The sequence below is a fragment of the Halichoerus grypus genome, chromosome 10, assembly GCF_964656455.1.
Source record: "Halichoerus grypus chromosome 10, mHalGry1.hap1.1, whole genome shotgun sequence".
Classification (NCBI taxonomy): Eukaryota; Metazoa; Chordata; class Mammalia; order Carnivora; family Phocidae; genus Halichoerus; species Halichoerus grypus.
In genome coordinates this window covers 71366384-71386050 of record NC_135721.1, presented here as the reverse complement: position 1 = coordinate 71386050, position 19667 = coordinate 71366384, and the positions used below count along the sequence as shown (strand labels likewise).

The window sequence follows — 19667 nt, the reverse complement described above, 5'->3', positions numbered from 1 at the left end:
GAGAGAGGAGTTAGGAAGTGGGAAAGCAGGCCATGCTCCTCTTCGGAAAGGTCTGTGGTGCTGTCTCTCGGCCTCTTCCCTGAGGGGGCAGGATGAAGTGGTGGAAACAGTGCAGGCTTTGGAGGCAGAGAGCATAGCGTTCAAATCCCTGCCCACCCAGCTAGTAGCTGTGTGACTTTAGGGGAGTAATCCGCCCTCTCTGTGCCTCCTCTGTCCCCCGGGAGCAGTCACATCCACCCCGTACAGGTGGCTCTGAACACCAGAGCCGAGGAGCGTCGCTGCTTAGCACACTGTGGTACCTGACGAACGGCAGCTGCCCCCGTGACAGCCCCTTCGAAAGAGCGGGTTCTCCGAAGGGAGGTGGTGCTTTTGTGTTTTTACCTTCCCTTTTCAGATCCAGGGGTGGCCAGAGCCAGGAAGAGGAGTTGAGCGTTTAGGAGGCAGGGAAGAAAGAATGCCAGCCATCCCGCCACTGGATGTGGAAATAGGGAAATTTTGTCCTATTCCTCAGGAAGGGAAAAGTGCATTTTCAGTGGGGCAGTTAGCAACAGGTCCCAGGCCCCCCGGGGAAGGGCCTGAGGAGAACCAGAGGTGCTGTTTCAACAAGCTTGGCAGGTTCAGAAGGGAACTTTCTCCGGTTCCCAGGAAGGGAGGAAGGGGCCGAAATGCCCGGGTACAACCTATTCGGCCCAGTGCAAGGTGGATGAGGCAACCTGGGAAGTGGAAGGCAGCCGAACAAGAGCAACGTGCGCGAGCCGGAGGCCTGTCTGTGTGCGCACAAAGTAGGAGGCCTGGAGAGCCGTCGGAACTCGTGAAGTCATGGGAACACGGCCCTTACTTCTGGAAAGCCCAAGCAAAGGGTCCAAACGTTAGAGCCTTCCGTGCATCCTTTTCCCAAACGGTCAGAGAGGAAGAAAGTAAAGAACCGCAGAGGGCGGCCATGACTCAGGCAGCTCAGAAAGATACAGATGTAGGCTCAGGAGACCTGGGTTGGACACTCAGTCCTGTCACTCACTCGCCAGGTGGCCTTGGATAGGTCCTCTAAGCTCCCTGCACCCCAGAACCCTCAGCTGTGTAACACCTGTGCCATCAGGCACTAAACCGCTCTAGAAGGGCAGGGGCGTGGGGTGGGGGGTCTCTACCTGGGGTTCATGGCCAAGTGACAGGGCTGCCGTAGGTAAGATACTAAAAAGCAGTATATCACTGGAAGGAACACGGTTGAAAAGAACTTAAAAAACCCGTCACCGGGGCGCCTGGGTGGCTCAGTCGTTAAGCATTTGCCTTCGGCTCAGGTCATGATCCCAGGGTCCTGGGATCGAGCCCTGCATCAGGCTCCCTGCTCCGCGGGAAGCCTGCTTCTCCTCTCCCACTCCCCCTGCTTGTGTTCCCTCTCTCGCTGTCTCTCTCTCTCTGTCAAATAAATAAAATCTTTAAAAAATAAATAAATAAAAATAAATAAATAAATAAATAACCCGTCACCTTGGAGGTGTTTTGATGAGCAAGGAGGGCTCAGCACTGTAACCTGAGCTAATCTTGCAGAAACAGCAGCCCCAACCTCAGAGCCACCAGCTGTTGACTTTCAAGGCCACCAGAGGAAGTGACTGGAGATTGGAAAGGCCAAGTGAGGTAGTCCCGGAGAGAAAGATGACGGGGGTGGCTGGAGACGGGCGGGTGCCGGGCAACTCAGTCAGCCACTGGATTAGAGCTGTCCTTTCACATTGGAAGTTGAGACCTGTTAGTGGGTTGTGAAGTAGAACTCTTTCTTTATTTCTTTAAAGATTTTATTTTTATTTATTTAGAGCGTGTGCGAGAAGGGGGGAGGGGCAAAGGGAGAGAGAGGATCTCAAGCAGGCTCCACGATGGGCACAGAGCCTGGCTGAGCACAGAGCCCGAGTGGGGGCTCGATCTCAGGATCCTGTTGATGACCGGAGCTGAAATCAAGAGTCAGACACTTAACCGACTGAGCCACCCAGGCGCCCCTAGAATTCTTCCTTAAGAAAAAATTGAAATAGGCTATCGGAGAATAGGACAGAAATATCCGAGTATGTTACCCACAGCAGGGGTGAGTACTGTGACAAAGAGTAGGTTAGTGGGTATATGTGTGTCCTGGACCATGGGTAGAGAGTCCGAGGGTCTGCCCAGCTGGCACAGGGGACTGCACAGGGCTGATCCTTGTGTAGAGTCTGGAAGATTCAACCAATGACAGATAGAAATTAAATAACTAATCATAATGGCTTACATTTATTCAAACACTGCTCTGAGCATTCACTGTGTCTTACCTCATTCAGTCCTCCCAGCAACTGATGTCTGTCTGTGAGGCAGACACTTGTTGCACCATTTTACAGAAGAGGGAACTGAAGCACAGCAAAGCGAGGGGACTTGCCCAAGGTCACACAGTTAGTAAGTAGCCAAACCAGGATTTGCGCTCAGGGAGTCTGGCCCCAGTGCCTGTGGTCTTAGCCTCCAGGCTGCCCTGCTGTCTGCGTGGAGAGCTTATTCATAAGTGTGGAACTGATTCTGGACTTGGGTGGGCTTTTAGTACTTCAGAACAAAAATGACAAAGCCACATTCTCAAGGGCTTTAGGATTGCCACCTGTGTCTTAGATGAAGGGGAATGGTGCATTGTGTGTGTATGTATTTGTGTGTGTGTGTGTGTTGTGTGTGTGTGTATATATATAGTATATACAATATATACATGCACAAATTTTTAAGATATATTTAAAATAAATGCAAATTTTGAGTTTGTTTTTGTTTTGGGTTTTTTCTTGTCTTTGATTTTGTTTTTTGTTTTTGTTGTTTTTTTGGTTTTTTTGCTCTGATAGCATTTTTTCCTTTCACTGGCCAGTTAGAGCACCCATGTATATTAATACCATACGTTATCATAGTGTATATTGTCATACTTACAAGAATTGATCATTTTTTTCCTTCATTATCCCTGCAGTGACTTCACATGCAAAAAGCCTGCTTTGTAGTAGGTAATAGAAACCAAAATAGTGTTGGCTATGTAGGAAAATGGTACATTCACGCTTTGTGTGTGTGCTGCCGAAGTGAGCACGGTACATTCAAGCTTTATGAGTTTGATTTGAGACAAATGCTGACACTGTGCTTAAATTCATGGACAAGGCTGGCAAGTACTGGCCGAGGAAGGCTCTTGACCTGGGGGTCAGAGTGGGCCACAAGTTGGACAAGCTAAGGATGTATGATTGCACCTTTTTTTTAAAGATGTATTTATTTGAGAGAGAGAGAGAGAGAGAGAGTGCACAAGTGGGGGGAGGGGCAGAGGGAGAAAATCTTCATGAAGACTCCCTGCTGAGCATGGAGCCCAGTGTGGGGCTTGATCCTACAACCCTGAGATCATGACCTGAACCAAAACCAAGAGTCGGATGCTCAGCTGACTGAGGCACTCAGGGTGCCCCTGTTTTCACTTTTTAGAGAGGGAGAGAGAGGGGGGTGGGTAGGGGCAGAGGGAGAGGGAGATTAGAGAATCCCAAGCAGGCCCCACACCCAGAACAGAACCCAATGTGGGGCTTGATTCCATGACCTGGAGATCATGACCTGAGCTGAAACCAAGAGTCGGACACTCAACCAACTGAGCCACCCAGGCGCCCCTATTTGCACTTTCAAAGCTAAAGTATGGTGAGCTCTACTAACCCAGAATATGATGTGTATGAACTGGAGAGTGACTTTTCCCTGTTTGCCAGTAACTGTTGAGCTTTGTTCCCAGCACCTTCCCTACATGAGTTACAAGAGATAGAAGCTGGCATTTGCTGAGTAGAAGGACATGGTCATGGGAAGACTGTATATACATGGATGCAATAGGTTTCTAGGTTCTATAACTTGTACTTGGTGGTTTATAAACCAGCCTGCTCCTGTTTGAATGGGGCGTAATGATGCCTAAAGACAGTGTATGAGATGAGCTGCATCAGCAATGGGATATTGGGTGGGGGAGGTGCAGTTTGCTCACTTAACCCTTTTCTTGGTGACTCCTGTCCCCCCTCTGCCATGAGTCTTAGTCTTCCTTGGACAACCACAGCCACATGATTGTCCTTCTCTTGGAGCTCCACTAGCCCCATGCCAACATCACACAGTGGAGCCTTAATTAAGAGCCACCCTGTCGTATGGGGTCAGCCTGCAGGGATTACATTCGAACTCACCCGGGCATCCCCCTCCCTTGTGATCGGGGCTCCCCAGTTGGGCCCATCACAGAGCCTGCTGCTGCAGAAGCCTCAGTGGAGGTCTGTGCTAAGGAGCAGTTGTAGGGGGAGGGGTCCAAGTCTCCATTTTGCAGAAGAGGACCTTTGGGGCACAGAAACTAAGTGATTTGTTCCAGGCTCCGCAGCTGTCAGGTGCTGGGTGAGGACCAGAGCCTGTGTCTGGGAGCTCATCTTTCAGTGCTTTTCTCTCCACCTGGCTCTGACTGTAGGCCCCCAGGCCCCCCCAACCACCCCCACTGCCCCAGGGCCCGCTGGGCCAGGTGCTGCAGGACACGGATCTTAGCCGCTACAGCCGTGGGCCCGCCTGGCCGGCCGAAGCTGGGCAGCAGGCAGCGGAGGGGTTTCCTGAGCTACGGCCTCCCCCAAACCTTGAGTCCTGGGGCCTGATGGTGTCAGAGCTTAGGTCCTTAGACTCCCTACTCCTCTCAGTGACCAGCCCCCCAACCCGGAGGTGGCCCGCTGCCCAGGCCAGCAGCCGGAGCACCGCCATGAGGGGGCTGGAGCACTGCCCTGGTCAGCATGCGTCAGGCGGGCTTAGGCAGGGATGGTGGACAGGCCTCAGAGGGATTCAGCCCCCCACCCCCACCCCGCCATCTCTGTCTGGGCTGTCAGCTCACATGCTCTGCTTCCTTGTGTTTGGGTTCTATTGCTTCCCTTCCGGGCACAGTGGGATCTCTGCTCCTTGAGCCCTTTTCCTGCATGGAGCTTCCCCTGGCTGTGCGCAGAGGGCAGGCTTACCCAACTCCCCTCCGCTGATGGTCTCTGTCTCAGGGTCTCAGCTCCGCATTCCAGTGATGGAGGGGCCACCGGCGCCCCGGCTGTGGCCAGTGGTCAGGCCATAAGATGCGCAGAGCTGCCTCTCTCCTGCCAGGATGAGGTGGCAAGGACAAGAGCGGGGCAGGAGCCACCATGGCGTGAATGCCAGAAGCCGACTTGGGTCTGAATCTTACTCCCCGGTTGAATGTAGCTCCTTGATGGGCCTCTGCCGGGGGCAAGATGCCCCACACAGGGGGCCGTGACGTCTGGGTGGCAGTGGGGCTTTCGGCCCCCTAGCTGTGGGGTGGTGCCAGTCTTGGTTCTCGGTGGCACCGACGTCAGTACACAGGCACAGGGACGGACGACGTTCCCGGGCTCTTAGAGGCCTGTGGGCCATGCGTGGGCGCGGCAGAGACCCCCCAGCTGTCTCCCGCCTCCCTGACCGGCCTGACCGCTGTGGGTGCCCCAGACGGCTCGTGAGGACTGCCTTGTGCGTGCCCCTCTTCGTGTCACGTGACACATGTGATGGCGTGTGCCCGCGTGACCTGCATCGGTTGGTCCCTTTCCAACTGGAGCAGTTCTTCCTGCTCCCAGGACACAAACAACCTCGGGCCTTTTTCCCCTGAGAAGTTTGAGCTCCCCGTGTCCGGGCGCGAGCTCACAGAGCCAGAGTGGCAGCCCACCCATTCTGCAGGATTGGCGGTGTCCCCAAGACCCAGGCCCAGGGCCCTGCCTGTCCCCCGGCCCTGGCTTCCCTCTCTCTGCTGCACAGGGCAGGCACAGACAGAAGCCAGATGGTGAAAGGAGCTGTCACAGACTGGCCTGGCCCTGGGTCCCTGCTCATGGCAGAGTAAGCTCTAGGGAGCTAGGCTGTCTCGGGAGAGGGAAGCTTTTCCCTGTGAGAGGCCGTACCCTGTGATGCTGAGCCCAGGCCCTTGGGTTGCAGGGAAGAGGTCCAGGGAGTCGCTGACAGAGGAAACAGCCTTATTTCTTCCACTTAGTGGCGGTGTGTCTCAGACAAGCCACCTGGCCTCTGGTCACGCTGCCCGCACATGAGGAATTGCAGTCCTGGGTGTCCCAGGCTGGTGACTGAGCGGCCTGCGTGCCGAGGCCAGGAAAGCCCCCCCAGTGACCTGCGCCTCTCCTCTTTGCAGCTGCAGGAGGCAGAGCGCTTTGCCATGGTGGTGATTGGCCTCGGGGAGGAAGCCGGGGAGTTCCTTGCCAAGGGCTACCTGGCACTGGGCCTCACATACAGCTTGCAGGCCACTGACGGTGAGTGCCAGGGTCTGGAGCCTCTGCTTGGGGGCTTAGGCTTCCCGGTGGCCTCTCGGGTATCTCGTCCCACCAGTGCCCACCCCCCCTCCCCTGGCACATCTCCAGTGAGTACACACACTCACACACCCCTCAGTCCCATTTCCACTCTTTTACCCAGCCTTCATCACTCTCACACATGCCCTCTTCATGGACGCACCCTTCAAGGCCCAGCCCCAGCCCCTCAGCAGAGCTGATCCCCTCCTCTGGAACTCCTGTGTGCTCGCAGTCTGTAATATGCTGCCCGCCCGGGTCCCACAGTGTCTTTATCCTGTTTTGCTCTTACCCTCAGCACTGCTGTGTCCTTCTGGGGTCTTTTAAACTTCCCTTGACACACGGCACAGTGCTGGGTACACAGTCGGTTTAATTTATACTTGTGCTTGGAGGCTGGATTCCACTCTTCCTGCCCTGAGCCTGGCATCCTTTCCCGAAGCCTGCCAGCTCAGCTGCGTGGCCTCCCAGCACTGAGGCAGCCCACCTACTTCTGTGTGCTTGCAGGCAGGGGAGCGATGGGGTCCCGTGCAGACTAAACCTGGAAGAGTAATCTGACCAGGGCTGGGCTGGGACCTGGGTGACAGTCATTTTAAAGCTTACCAGGTGGGTCCGTGTGCAGCTAAGGCTTCAAATGCCTGCCCTTAAAATTTAACACTGAAAAATTGTAAAAATGGTTAAAAAAGAGGAGGCCTGTGGGTAAGTAAGCCCAAGGAGGCAGGCATCAGCCCATGGAGCCTGTCTCTCAAGGCTCAGGTAGCAAAGAAGGCAAAGGAATGGAAGGAGCTGGTGTGCCAAGACACATGCTGGGAAGCTGGGGCCAAGCGGACACCCCACACCCTCCCCCATTGACGAGGGTGGTGGGCGGCAGTAGTCCAGAGCTGCTTGAGTGCAAGCATTTGCCAAACAGGGCCCTCATCGGGCCTCTCCCTGCAGAGCTTGTGTCCCCGGGATGGGGCAGGGCTGGGTCCGCAGCCCTCCAGCAAGTCCTCATGGCTCCGTCTCCGTCTTGTCTCCTGCAGCGACTCTGAAATCCAAGCAAGATGAGTTGCACCGGAAAGCATTGCAGACCCTGGAGAGGTGAGGCGGGCCCCCGGCCCAGCAGAGGCACCAGGTGGCACATTCACGCGCTTTATCTTCCTGGACCCTCTGCTGGAGGCAGAATGAAGGTTTCTGGCCCCATTTTATTGACAGGAAACCAGGGCTCTGAGAGCTCCCGCGGGAAGCAGGGACAGGCCTTTGGGGTTGGGTGGGCAGGCTGAGCCTTCGGTGATGGTAGGGTGCCCCCAGGCTCAGCCCCTCCCCTCTGGAGCTCAGGACTCTAACATGGGAATCAGAGCCCATGACTGTTGTGAGAATTCTGTGAGACAAAGCTAGAAAAGCACCTTGCGTATGTGCCTTAAGTATAGCAGGGGCTCAAAATTGGTGTTTGCCTCCTGCCAGCCCCTCTCTGACTTGAGGCCTATGAGGAACCCCCACACCAGTCCTCACAGAGATTTCCTGGCAGCCAGGGTCCTGGAGAGAAGGAGGGAAGGGATGCCAGAGAAGTCCCTCCCCTGTGGTGGCCCTCCCTCCCTCCCTCAGACCCATCCTTGCTAAGCCCCTGCCTCCTCCATAGCCTTGGGCCCCACCTGAGCATCCTTCCGCCCGCTCCTCTGGCCCAACGCAGGGCTCTGCTCTCTGAGCCCTGTGGGTCTTACTCCCCCCGAATACTGCTGTGGAAGCTGCTGGCTTGGGGCCTGCCCTAGACTCCTTGTGCCATCTTTATGGGAACATGTTAGCACATCCAACCCCTCTCTGGGGCAGGTTGTTCCTGAACCCAGGGAGGTAACAGAGTCCCATCCGGGCCAGTCCCCACTGAGCTACCAAGGGCCAGCACTTCATTCCCAAGGCTTCTGTCCCAGAGAGGCCATTCCCAGCCCCTCCACCTGCAGGAGTGTTCCCCTCTGTCTTAGGGTGGGGAGGTCAAGCTCCAGGCTCTGCACAAGGCAACCACAGGGCCTCAGCCAGCTCTCCTGGAGCCTGCCGCCCACGGGCTGCCGCCGCCATCCTCCCACACCGGGCACCCTCTGAGAACCCCCGACGTATCGCCCTGCAGCACCCAGCAGAGGGCTGGCAAGCTGGAGGCCCACGTCACACAGCGGGTGCTCAGTCCTTGCTCACTGACCTATCACTCCCTCTCCCCATACAGAGCCCAGCAGCTGGCGCCCGGTGACCCCCAAGTCATCCTCTATGTCTCCCTGCAGCTGGCCCTCGTCCGCCAGGTGGGTTGTCACATTTCCTAACTCCCAGGTCCCTGAGGGCTGTGGAGCTGCTCCTGCTTTGCCCAGCCACGTGGCCCTTTGCAAGGGACTTGACCTCTGAGTCCGTTTTCTTGTCTGTTGAGTGAGCACCTTCGTACTGCACCTCCGAGGGACCCAGTAAGGATTGAGTCAGAAAATATGGTAAAGCCCATGGTGGGCACACAGGAAGGGATTATTCTCTGCCCTCAGGCCCCCTTGAAGAGTTCGGTCTCCTGAGAAGTTGCTGAGTGACCGCAGGAAGCATTTATGTCCTCATCTTCCACCAAGCTTTCCCCATGGGGCTCCTGACTTCCAGGTCCGGGGTGAGGCCCTTGGAACCTCTCCACCACTTTCCCTAAAGAACATCACTCTGCTGTGGTGTTCCAAAGAACACATGCGCAAATACCTGAGAGCACTTTATTTTTAGCCCTCTGTAAAAGCACCGGTGCTTCTCTTGCCAGTCAACTTCATGATAAACCTTTGGTGATACATTTTTTAAAATCGTGAATTATTCAGCCACCTCTGATGAATGGTGTCTGTCCTCCCAGAGAGATGGTGGGGCCGGGCCAGTGGAGCCTGGCACTCAGTTTCCTGGGGGACCCCAGATCTTGGGAGCCTCAGGGAGCTGAGGACCCTTGCATGGGCTCTCAGCTAGACCTGGCCCACCTGAGTCTGATAGCCTCCAGCCCATCCTGCTCAGAGCACGTGACAGCTGAGTAATGACAGCTGTGGGTTTGGATACTCGGCCCAGGATAATGGGCTTCACCCTGCAGAATCACGGGCAAGCTGAACGAGTGGCCACGGTAACGTGGCTTCCTTCCCTTTCCTTGAACTTTCCATAAAAGGAGGTTCCCGCGGGCGGAGTCCGGGCCTGGCATTAGGCCTCACAGCATGCGCAGAGGCTGGGGGGAGAGCGGGCCAGGGACCGAAGGCCCCAGCTGGCCTGCACCATAGGCCCCTTCGGGGAGCACGGGCGGCCCATGTCTGAGGTGTGGTAAGGAGCAAGACTTTCTAGAAAAGACTCCCGAGGTTCCTGGCAGGATAGGGCCCCGATGTGGAGAGAGTTGCAGGAGCCGAGGAAGTCTCCAGCCCCGAGAGCATGAGAGAACACAGCCCTCAGGATGAGAAGGGAGCGTCTTACTGCTCCACGGCTGCCTGGGCTCTGGGGGCTTGAGGAGGGACAGGCACATCTCACACACGTGCAGGACTGTGCAGAACGTTCTCTTACGTCATCTTGCCCTCGCGGCCACTGGCACAGGCAGGACCGTCCTCCTCATGTTGTAGCTAAGAACTGCAGCTCAGAGAGGTCGCCCGAAGGCTCCAGCTAGGAAGTGGCAGGGCTGGCATCCATGCCCCCACCTGACCCCAGAGCCGAAGCTCTGGCCACGGTGGGCCTCTGGGTCGGAAGAGGCGTTTGTGTGTCGGCCTCCATCCCTGCATGCACAGGTGCGGAGGACAGGCCACCTCTAGGTCTGCACGCCGGGACCTGGGTGGCCTCCATAGAGCCCCGCATCCACCCAGATCCTCTGTGCTGCACCATAAACCTGCTCCTCTTTACCCCCGAGCAGCAGCTGGCTGCCCAAGCCTGACTTGGGACGGCAGATCCCTCTCACCATGGTACTTAGGGCTGTGTTTTCTCGTCAGAGCACCAGCCCCGCCCCCCAGGATCCTGGGGGGGAAGGTTGGGCCTTGGAGAAGGTCACTAAGCTGGCAGTCTTCTTGGGCAGATCTCCAGCGCCATGGAGCAGCTGCAGGAGGCCCTGAAAGTGTGCCGGGATGATGCCAACGCTCTCCACCTGCTGGCGCTCCTCTTCTCGGCCCAGAAGCACTACCAGCATGCCCTGGACGTGGTCAACATGGCCATCACGGAGTATCCCGAGAACTTCAAGTGAGTTTCCTGTGGACACGGCTGGGGGCTGGCCTGCCGCAGACACGGGTGCCCTCGCACACCCCCACCCTGCCACACACTGATTAAGTGCCTACTGCATGCACACCCCCTGGCAGGAGGGTCAAGGTGGGGCGAGGCCCCGTGGGGTCAGAGAAGGGCTCTGGCGTTGAGTGCCAGGAGGCGCCGGCGGGGAGTGGCGAGCTCTGTGCAGCAGCTGCGGGCCCCACGGGGGCTACGTGGACCACAGGGGAGACTGTGTTCAAGTGCACGTGCTCGAGCTGCTTCCACGCCGCCCTGGGCTCTGCATCTGAGCCACATGGGGCCACTAACTTGTGTAACTTAATCATAACCCTGGCACAGCCAGCCAAGGATGAGCTTCTAACGCTGGCTGGGCTGGCGGAGGCCAGGTGAGCCATCCCCCTGCCTCCAGGCAGGCCACGGGCATTGGGGGAAAGGGGTTCTCTCCTTCCAGAGCAGTCCTGGCCTCTCCCTCCATCCTCAGCAACTCCACATCCCCCCCACCAGGCCACACTGCCTAGATGCCCCTCTCTTTAGAGCAGGGTTCACGCTGCATTTGGCCCAGGCCATGGTGGGTGTGGCAGGATGAGAGTCTCCTGCCCCCACCTATACATGGAGGACCCACTGCCACCCAACCAGGACACTGGGGAACAAGAGCCGTGCTGGGCCAGATGAGGCAGGAGGGTGCGTTGCTCTGCAGGAGGGAATGAGGAGGTTTGTCATCTTTGGATTTCTGTCCTCTTCCCCCAAGGCATGTGACACTGGGTATAATAGACCTTGTTTCTCTGATCCCTGTGAGCCCAGGATGAGGGGCCCCTGAGCACCCCCATTCCCACCATATTCCCCCTTCGGGTCTGAAGAAGGGCTATTTAGAGCCAGCCAGGGGCTGTCTTGCTTCAGAGAGCAGAAAGAAGCATGGTGCTGGCTCCCTGGAGGGGGGCTCACAAAGCATCAGGGGAAATTGGTGGGCCCCACAGCCGTGTTAGGTGATAAAGGGAAGCTGCAATTATCCCAGCCCAAGGAGGTTCCCTTCATGTGCAGAGCCTGGGCATCTGCCTCTGTCCGTCCCTAGCTCATCGGGGACAGAGCTGGCTTTCCTGTGCCGTTGGCCTCCTTCAGAGGATGCCATGGTAGCTTTGCCTGCACACCTTACAGGATGGCTTTGTCCTCTCCAAGGCTAAGAAGGGTGTTTTGGGAGCAGCAGAGAGCCCTTATGGTAAGCTCCCCAGTGTGCCCCACTGAAGAGCAGGCCCCAGTGAACAAAGCCAAGGGCGGCGTTCCCCCTGCAGGTCAGCCCTGCTTCTCCTAGTCCACACTGAGCCTCTGCCCACAGCACCCTGACTCCTGACCCTTCCTGTCCTCCGCCTCAGGTGCCCACAGCCAGGTGTAAGCAGAGCTGATGCATGGCCAACTCGACAGAGCCCATTTACATTCAGGAGATGGCCCCGACTCTTGGCCTCAGCCCTGCATTTGGGAGATTACTAAAATTGAAATCAGTTCCCTTGTAAAGGCATGTAGTTTAGGGAATACTAAAACAGATAAAATAGTGTGTGTGGACAAGAGATGAGTTCCCTTGTCTCATTAATCCCAAGCACAATACAGCAACACCTACTGTGTAGAAGTTTGTTGTTTTTTTTTTTTACTTCTAGTGAAAATATACACAGGACAAAGGTCCTCCTCTCCCAGTACCAGTTACCTCGCTTTTTCCCAAGCTCCACTCTCACGACTGTCAGGCAGAGTCTGACCCACTGCTGCCAGCCATGCATGTGCATGTGTGTGTGTGGACGCACGTGTGTGTGTGTGTGTGTTTACTCTATTGTCAATTAGGCTTTGATGGAAACAAAAACTGTGCGGAGGAAAATCTTAGACTCCTAGAGTGGGGAGGGGTTCTGGCCCTGCCCCAGGTCAGAGTGTGTGTCCCAAGAAAGAGAGGCTGGGCCTGCCATCAGATGTTGTTTGACCAGCAAGTCCTTTTCCCAAGTGCAATGTTACCTGCCAGTGGAGACTATCTGGGAGCAGAGGGGAACAGAGCTGTCCTGATGGAAATGGGGCAGGGGATTCTCATGCTGCCCACCTGGCCCTTCCTCGGGCCCCCAGTCCCAGCAAGGAGCCTCCCATTCCAGCGTCTGGCATCTTGCTGCAGTGTCTCTTCCTAATTTTGGGCCGAATGCTTTCTGCTGGCAGAATCACGTCCCCTGGCCTGATGTGGGGAGGCTAATGGCACTTTTTGAAAATCTGCTTGAAGCCCACAGCTTGTGGGGAAGGGAGGAGTGTTGGGTCTGGAGCGCAGCGCTCTGGCTCTCCCTCAACCCCCAGCCCACCTCAGGGGAGGTGCCTCCTGGGCTCCTGGGCTGGGTGAGGAAGCCCCCTTCTCCCCAGTCTTCCTCCCCCTTGTCAGTAGTGTGTGTGCCCTTCCCCTCAAGGGCGCTCCCTCCCTCCTGCCCCCACCTCACTCAGGGGCCGACTCCTTCACAAGGAGATGCTTCACTCGCTGAAAGTGTCTTCGTGGGGGGTGGGGAGAGGTGGTCCTTGCCGAGGTTGGTGACTCCCCCTCGTGAGGCCCATGGGTGGGCTTCTGGGCCTCCAAGAATGCCTAGACCTGAACCCTAACAGTTGTGCCTATGCGCCTGGGTCCAGGGAGATGGCTTTCACCAGATCCTCTATGGAACCCTAAACCCAAAACAGGTGACAAGCCCCTCCCCAGTGCAGACTGTGGTCGTGGTCAATTTGTAGGATAACTGTGCCCCTCTGTGTCACCTGTGTCCCTATTTCTGCTAGCAGGAGCCTTCTGAAGGGGCAGGTTCTGCATGAGAACAGAGCTGCCCCATCCAGACACCACAAGGTCACTGCTAGGGCGTCAGGAGCTCGGGCCATGGGGCTGGCAGCAGGGAGACCTCTCTGAGGTCCGAGCCCAAGGAGGGAAAGAGTTTGAGTCCCAGCCCTAGGGTTCTTCTGTTTTGTGTCACTGCAGAAAGGGGACCAGAGCATCCCATTCTCCGTGGTGCCTCACTCTGCAAAGTCTGCCCATGTGGGGACAGTAGGGATAGAGAAGCAGTGGCAGATTCTTTATCTCGAAGCCACCGTGAGCCCCTCCCCTCCAGGGCCATGAGGACCCCTGTCCTGATTGAAGCCAGGCCTAAAAGGCTACAGAACTAACTAAAAAAAATAAATAAGGGTGCATCTGGCCTCCTACTGTGAGACAATACATTTCTGCTATCTTTATTTTATTTTATTTTTTTTAAAGATTTTATTTATTTATTTGACAGAGAGAGACAGCGAGAGAGGGAACACCAGCAGGGGAAGTGGGAGAGGGAGAAGCAGGCTTCCCGCCGAGCAGAGAGCCCGATGCGGGGCTCGATCCCAGGACCCTGGGATCATGACCTGAGCCGAAGGCAGACGCTTTATGACTGAGCCACCCAGGCGCCCCTTCTGCTATCTTTAAAAAAAAAAAAAAAATCAACCCTTAAAAAAAATACATATATACAGGAGGTTGGGAGGGGGTGTGGAAAATCCCCTGACCACAGCTCTGTCGGAGTGACCATAGAGCATGACCACGGCTCTTTGCGAATAAGGCACGACTGGTTCCCCACAGATGGGACGGCAGAGTACAGAGACGTGTGGATTAGCAGGAAATGTCACTGAGCCTGTTACTGGCCAGGGATCCCTGAAAAATGTCCTTGCTCTTGCACGGAGACTGCGCCCTGCTTCTCCAGCCGCTCCCCGCGCCGGAACAAGTGGTGTGAGGCTCCAGCTGTTGCCACAGCAGATGGTTCACCAGCCGGGCCAGTAAACACCACGGCCGCAAAACAAAACAAAATCCGTCCCCCTTCAGCCTGGCCTCCGTGTCCCCAGCGAGGTCTCCATGTGAGAGCCCGAGGTCTGTATGCCACCGGGAGCCCCCCCGCCCCGCCCCGGCCCTGAAGGCTGCTCTAAGGGGCTGAGGCTTTTCAGAGGCTCTTGTCCTCTGCAGAACCTGCCCGTGCATTGGCTCCCAGCGGCTGTCTTAGCGAAGGAAGAGGCTGAAAGGCCAGTGTCGAGGGAGGAGGGGGTCTGGCACGGGGCCCGGGGGGGGCCGGCCAGTGTGCAGAATGGAGCCCTTTCCATGTGAGCTTCTCCCCACGTGAGGGTCACAGTGGGGCTCCTGCCCTCCCGGTCGTGCTGTCTCTCCCCTGTGCCACCTCCAGCGGCTTGCCCAAATGCCACACCCTGACATCTGCCCTACCTGCCTCTGCCTCCAAGGCCTGTGGCGAGACTCAGACAAAAGAAGGTCTGGCGGTGGGTTTAGAAGCATGTTCGAGGGCGGCAGCGTGGAGGGGTCTGGAAGGCAGCGCACCAGCCGCGTGGGACCCGAGGGCGGGCCGCGTAGTGGGCGCAGAGCTGGGGGAGGGCGCCGTTCGTGCCGGGCCCGGGAGGCGCGGGCAGAGACGGCAAGCCCCGTGACAGGTGTGGGAGCTCCTTAGCTGCACAGGAGGCCACCGTTCCGCCAGGCAGGCTGAACACTGCTGGAGAAAAACCCAGCCCTTGTGGAGCTGAACTTCTGAAAATCCCCCTAAATTCAGGGATTAGAAAGCAAAGCAAAGAGGATATTGATTTGCGTGCTGTGGGATGACCTTTAGTTAACGGAGCTTGGGTTTAAAAGGCAGAAACGTGATGAGGCAGAGACCGACGGCCCCGCGGGGACAGTGTGAACCTGGCACGGGGGCAACCAGACACGTGGCGCAGCGTCCTGAGATCCTGAGGGCTTCCCACCAAGTCCTGGACACATGTGCTGGCCGGGCCGTCCCTGGCCGGCCTGCAGGGGGCCTCAGGGGGGCAGCAAACTCCCTATTTAGAGCCGGTGTCCAAGCCAGGCCCGGTGGGCCGGAATGTGCGTGGTCTCGTCCTGTGTGAGCTCCGGGCTGCCTGTGCTAGTCCTGGCCACGGAACGCAGCTGGGAGGCTCGGGGCGGGGGTGGGGGGGCAGGGGTATGGGGTCAAGGGGAACAGGCCACTGATAAGCATGGCTTCTGAAGCTGGGGCTCCAGGGGCCCTGGTTTTAGGTAACAGATTCCTTGTGGTTTAGTCAGTGCGCTTGTAGTGAAGGTCACCATGGTAACCAAACAAAATTCCTAGGCTTCATGATGGGAGCTTTCCAGTAACCAGCCTGTCAGTCACCGCCCCCACCCAGACCTGGCAGCCGGCCAGACTGGTTTTGAAAAACCCAGACCATGGGTAGACTGGCGGGTGGCAGCGGAGGCAACTGGCAAGACCACCTCCTCCCGCCCCACCCTGGGGGTCCCGTTAGGCCCTTGCGGGAGTGTCCGCCCGGCCCAGCCCGGGGCCCGTGGGACTTGGGAGATCCTAGGGGATGGTGTGTAGAGCCCCCAGCGCAGGAATAGTACGGCCCTCTCTGCAAGCTGGAGCTCGCCGTGTGTAAACAGACTGTCGCACAGCCATCTCCCCCAGGAAACCTAGGCTGTTTTGGAAAATGTTCGAGCTGATAACTAGGCTGAGCTGGGGCCAGACCTTGGCTGGTTCTGGCTGAGGCTAACTGTGGCCTCAAGGGCACCTCTCTGATCTACCTGGCCTGCCTCACCTTTTTCTCAGGTTATTTCTGTTGGTGCCTTCCACTAGGCAGAAGGATCGGAGTCCCGGGACTGTGTTAACATTTCTGACTTAAACCCAGTGTGTTTATTGGATGGCTCTTACTAAGGACTTGTAGTAGATCAAAAAGACACTTAAAATACCAACACCCACACTCCAGTGAGGGGGCTGGAATCAAAGGTATTAACACAAACATAGTTTATCACTTTGCCGGATTCATTAAACATGTCTGGCTAGCACAGCCCCCCCACCGTGAGGACAAGAGCCAGGGGTTAAACTTGCAGGCCCTGGGGCTGAGGGAAGTGCTAAGCCAGGCAGAATCACTGGCAACAGCACTTTCTTCCCCAGAGGTCAGTTCCTCATCAGCTAAGCTGGTTTGACGTTCAGCATTTCCCTTTGCTGGTTGTTCTGTGGAGTCTCCTGTGATCTTGCTCCGTGGGACACTGCAGTCGGGGGCCTCGGTCTCCCCCTGCCAGTCTGCTTATGCTCAGACAGGAGGGTCGATGACCCAGCTTGTTTGGTTTCAGGAAGAGAAGGAAAGGAAGGTATTATTTGCAGTGTTTTTTGTTTTTGTTTTTTTTCCCAAAGTTATTCTTAATTTGTTTTGAAGTGATTTTAGCTCTTTGTTTCCTGATCCTCACTCCCTGGTCTCCCAGCCTACAACATTTGCGGGAGGCAAGCACTGCGGCCCAGCCCCAAGACAAAGCCTTTCCGCCCCAGGGAGAGAGGGCATTCTTGCCCATGAGGCAGGGCTGGCCTCCCCTCTGCAGTGGGTGGTCTTTGGGTCCCCCAGGGTTCTGCTCACTGGGCGGAGGTTACAGATCAAGACCAAGGTGTTTGCTTCTCAGTGATTTACACCAGGCTGGGACCCTACCTTTCTTCTACCTAGACCTTCTCTCTGGAAGTTCCTGAATGGTCATGGAAAGGCTCTGCAGGGTTTGTATTCTTATCTGTCAAGATCCTGCGTTTGTGTTTGGAGAGTCAGCTGGAGATAACTGGAGGTAGGCGGCAGCTGAAGGAAGCAGGGCCTGGAGGCCTGCTGGGTCAGCCGTGGGTCAGCACAGATAAGAATGCCTAGCCATCCAGCCGGCCACAGGCGTGCTTAGGTGCAGGCTTGCTCTCAGAAATGCCCTGAGGCTGTTCTCCAGGCGGGGCAGGGCCTTTGAAGCAAGGAGGGGCTCATTTCTGGAAGCAGAAGCTTGCTGGCTGTTGATGTTTCATACTTCAAAGTTAGTTCATTTTGAATGAATTCATTAAGAGGTGGTGGATCAGTGTGAGCCTCAAAAGATGAGGGGACATAGGTCAGTTAATGCTCCAGACCCAAGGGGAAATCATTGTTTTTTAGGGCTAAGAGCCGCCGTCAGGGTCGCTTCCATGTTGGGGGTTAGTCTCTAGGAAGGTGAGAAAGCTGGGCTTCACTCTGGCCCTCTGCCTTTCAGGGAGGTCACCTGTTGGAGTCACTTTAAAATAAGACCCTCAAAGAGCATGTGTGTGAGTTTAACCAGTTATTTTCCCTGGTGGAGTCTCCCAGAGGCGTGGAATTTGGAGGAGTGTGTGCGACGCGTATCGCCCTGCACCTGTCTGGCTTCCTGGGCCACTGGGTAGAGCCAGGTGTTGGAGCCAGATGACTCCAGCCTGAATGGGGGTGAGGGGGTGGCCTGCTCCTTCCTTGCCCCCATCCCATACTAGGGGTGGGGCGTCCGCACGGCTCCAAGCCGTCACCCCTGCTGGGCCAGCCCACCCATTCCACTTTGCCTAGAAGCCTCCCACCCCTCATCCCGGTTGGTCAAAACTGAAACCTGAACTACTCGATTGAGCACTGGATTCTCTTCTGGTTTGTTTCCTGATTGCCTTAGATACACTGTTTGAACTTCCCCTTTGGAGCAGAGACCGTGGCCTACGCCCTGCCCCCGCCTCCTCCCTGCGGGGGCCCCACGGCTGGACGCCCAGGGCACCCCAGTAGACCCTCCGACGGGTAGACCGTGGGAGTGGTTTAGTTCGTTGCTCTGGGGGGAAGGAGGGACCCCACACAGATGTTGGCGTCTTACAGCCTTCACTCCACTTACCCTGTTTTCTTGCTTGGGTGTGTTTATTTTCTGCTCTTTACAGCCCTCCTACTTGAAAAAACTGGGAAAGCTAAAAGCTAGATGGTATCTCAAGGCCAGACAGCTGGTACAGGGCAGAGAGCGGGGGCTAGAACCCAAGCCAGGTGGCAGGCAGGCTGAACAGCCCTGAGAAGCTTGAACCCCATGAGCTTCAATGATAATAAGAGAACAGTACGCCCGGTGCTTGCTCTCGGTGGCAGGCACTACTCTGGACACCCCACTAGCTTTAAGTCCTCATCTCCTTAGGGACCCGGGGAGGAAGAACAACCGCCCCCCGTTACTCCCACTTTACACAGGAGGGCATAAGTAAGCAGCTGTACACGATCAGGCCTGGGTAAATGATGGCAAGTGGGGCAAACCTGGATTGGGCACTTTATGAAGTGCGAGCCCCCCGCTAGGCCTTTCTGCACATTTTTTCCCCACAGAACAGCCCCACCCCCACCCCCGGGTGTACCAGATACTGTCATTCCCATTTTACGGATACAAAACTAAAGTTCTGAGAAGGTAAAAGGACTTGCCCTGGAGGCCCCATGGCTAGAAGAAGGGGAAACCGGGGTTTGAACTTGGGTCAGCCGACGCGGAGCCTGCTTCTCAGCACCGAGTCGGACGCGGGGCGCGGAGGATGGGGCCCACTCCTGGTGTTGCCCCGTGCAGTGTGCAGCTCTGGCCTCCCGGCCCTGGGAAGTTAGACTTTCCAGAGGCGTGGCCGCCTGACTCAAAGAATAGCCTGCTTTTTCACTCAATTATGTGTTTTCTGTAAAAATAGAACTCTTCATTAAAACAGCACGGCACAGCCATCAGGCGGAATTACTAATTACTGTCCTTTAAAGAGATAATTCCCCCTTGGGTGCATTTGCCACACCTGTCGCCATCCCCTCCCCCACCATGGGGGCTCCCATGATGCCCAGGAGCCAGACGCATGGGGCTGGTGGGACCAGGAAGAATGGACAGTTCCATGGGACACTGCAGCCTCTCTTCCTTGGACTTCTCCCGCAGCTCCCCAGGCCTCCGTGAGCCCTTGTGGCTCAAACTCCTTCTGTTATTCAACATTTGTTGAGTGACGTTAGGTCCGTCGCTGGGGATGCAGAGATAAGAAAGACGTGGTCCCCGCCGGTCACAGGGTCTGCTAGGGAAGACTCGCAGTGATGGCGTGGGCTGGGGAGACCTGGCTTGTGGGGTGGCTGTGCGCCAGGGCTGCCTTTCTAGGGCTCTGTTGCCCTTAGTCCTCCCAGCAGGCCTTCCTGGGTGGTGCCGTGACCGGAAGGTGCCGGGGCCTGGGCGTGTACCTGCTTTTGTCCGGTGCCCACGGCTGTTTCAGCACCAGGTCCCGTTTGCTGGGGAGTGAGCCACGGGCCGGAGGTGGCTGCGCTCGGGCGTTTGCTGCATGTGCTGCGGGATTTTATAGGGAGCCGTTTCCAGGAAGAGGAAAGGGAAAATGTGGACCCATTGTGCTTGCGCCCCACACAGCCCAGGCCCTTCCCTGCAGCCGCCTCTGCTCCTTACATACTCCCCTAGCACCA

General features: G+C 56.7%; 1 protein-coding gene across 2 annotated transcripts in view; it reads left to right on the top strand.

Annotated features, from left to right (window-relative positions):
* TTC7A (tetratricopeptide repeat domain 7A) overlaps positions 1 to 19667 on the top strand; it is a 116335-nt gene that overhangs the window by 64024 nt on the left and 32644 nt on the right. For both annotated transcript variants that reach the window (XM_036121655.2, XM_078056608.1), the window contains exons 12-15: positions 6125 to 6242; positions 7295 to 7352; positions 8464 to 8536; positions 10282 to 10442. In XM_036121655.2, the coding sequence (XP_035977548.1) occupies positions 6125 to 6242; positions 7295 to 7352; positions 8464 to 8536; positions 10282 to 10442 (410 nt within the window). The remainder of the gene's footprint in view (positions 1 to 6124; positions 6243 to 7294; positions 7353 to 8463; positions 8537 to 10281; positions 10443 to 19667) is intronic.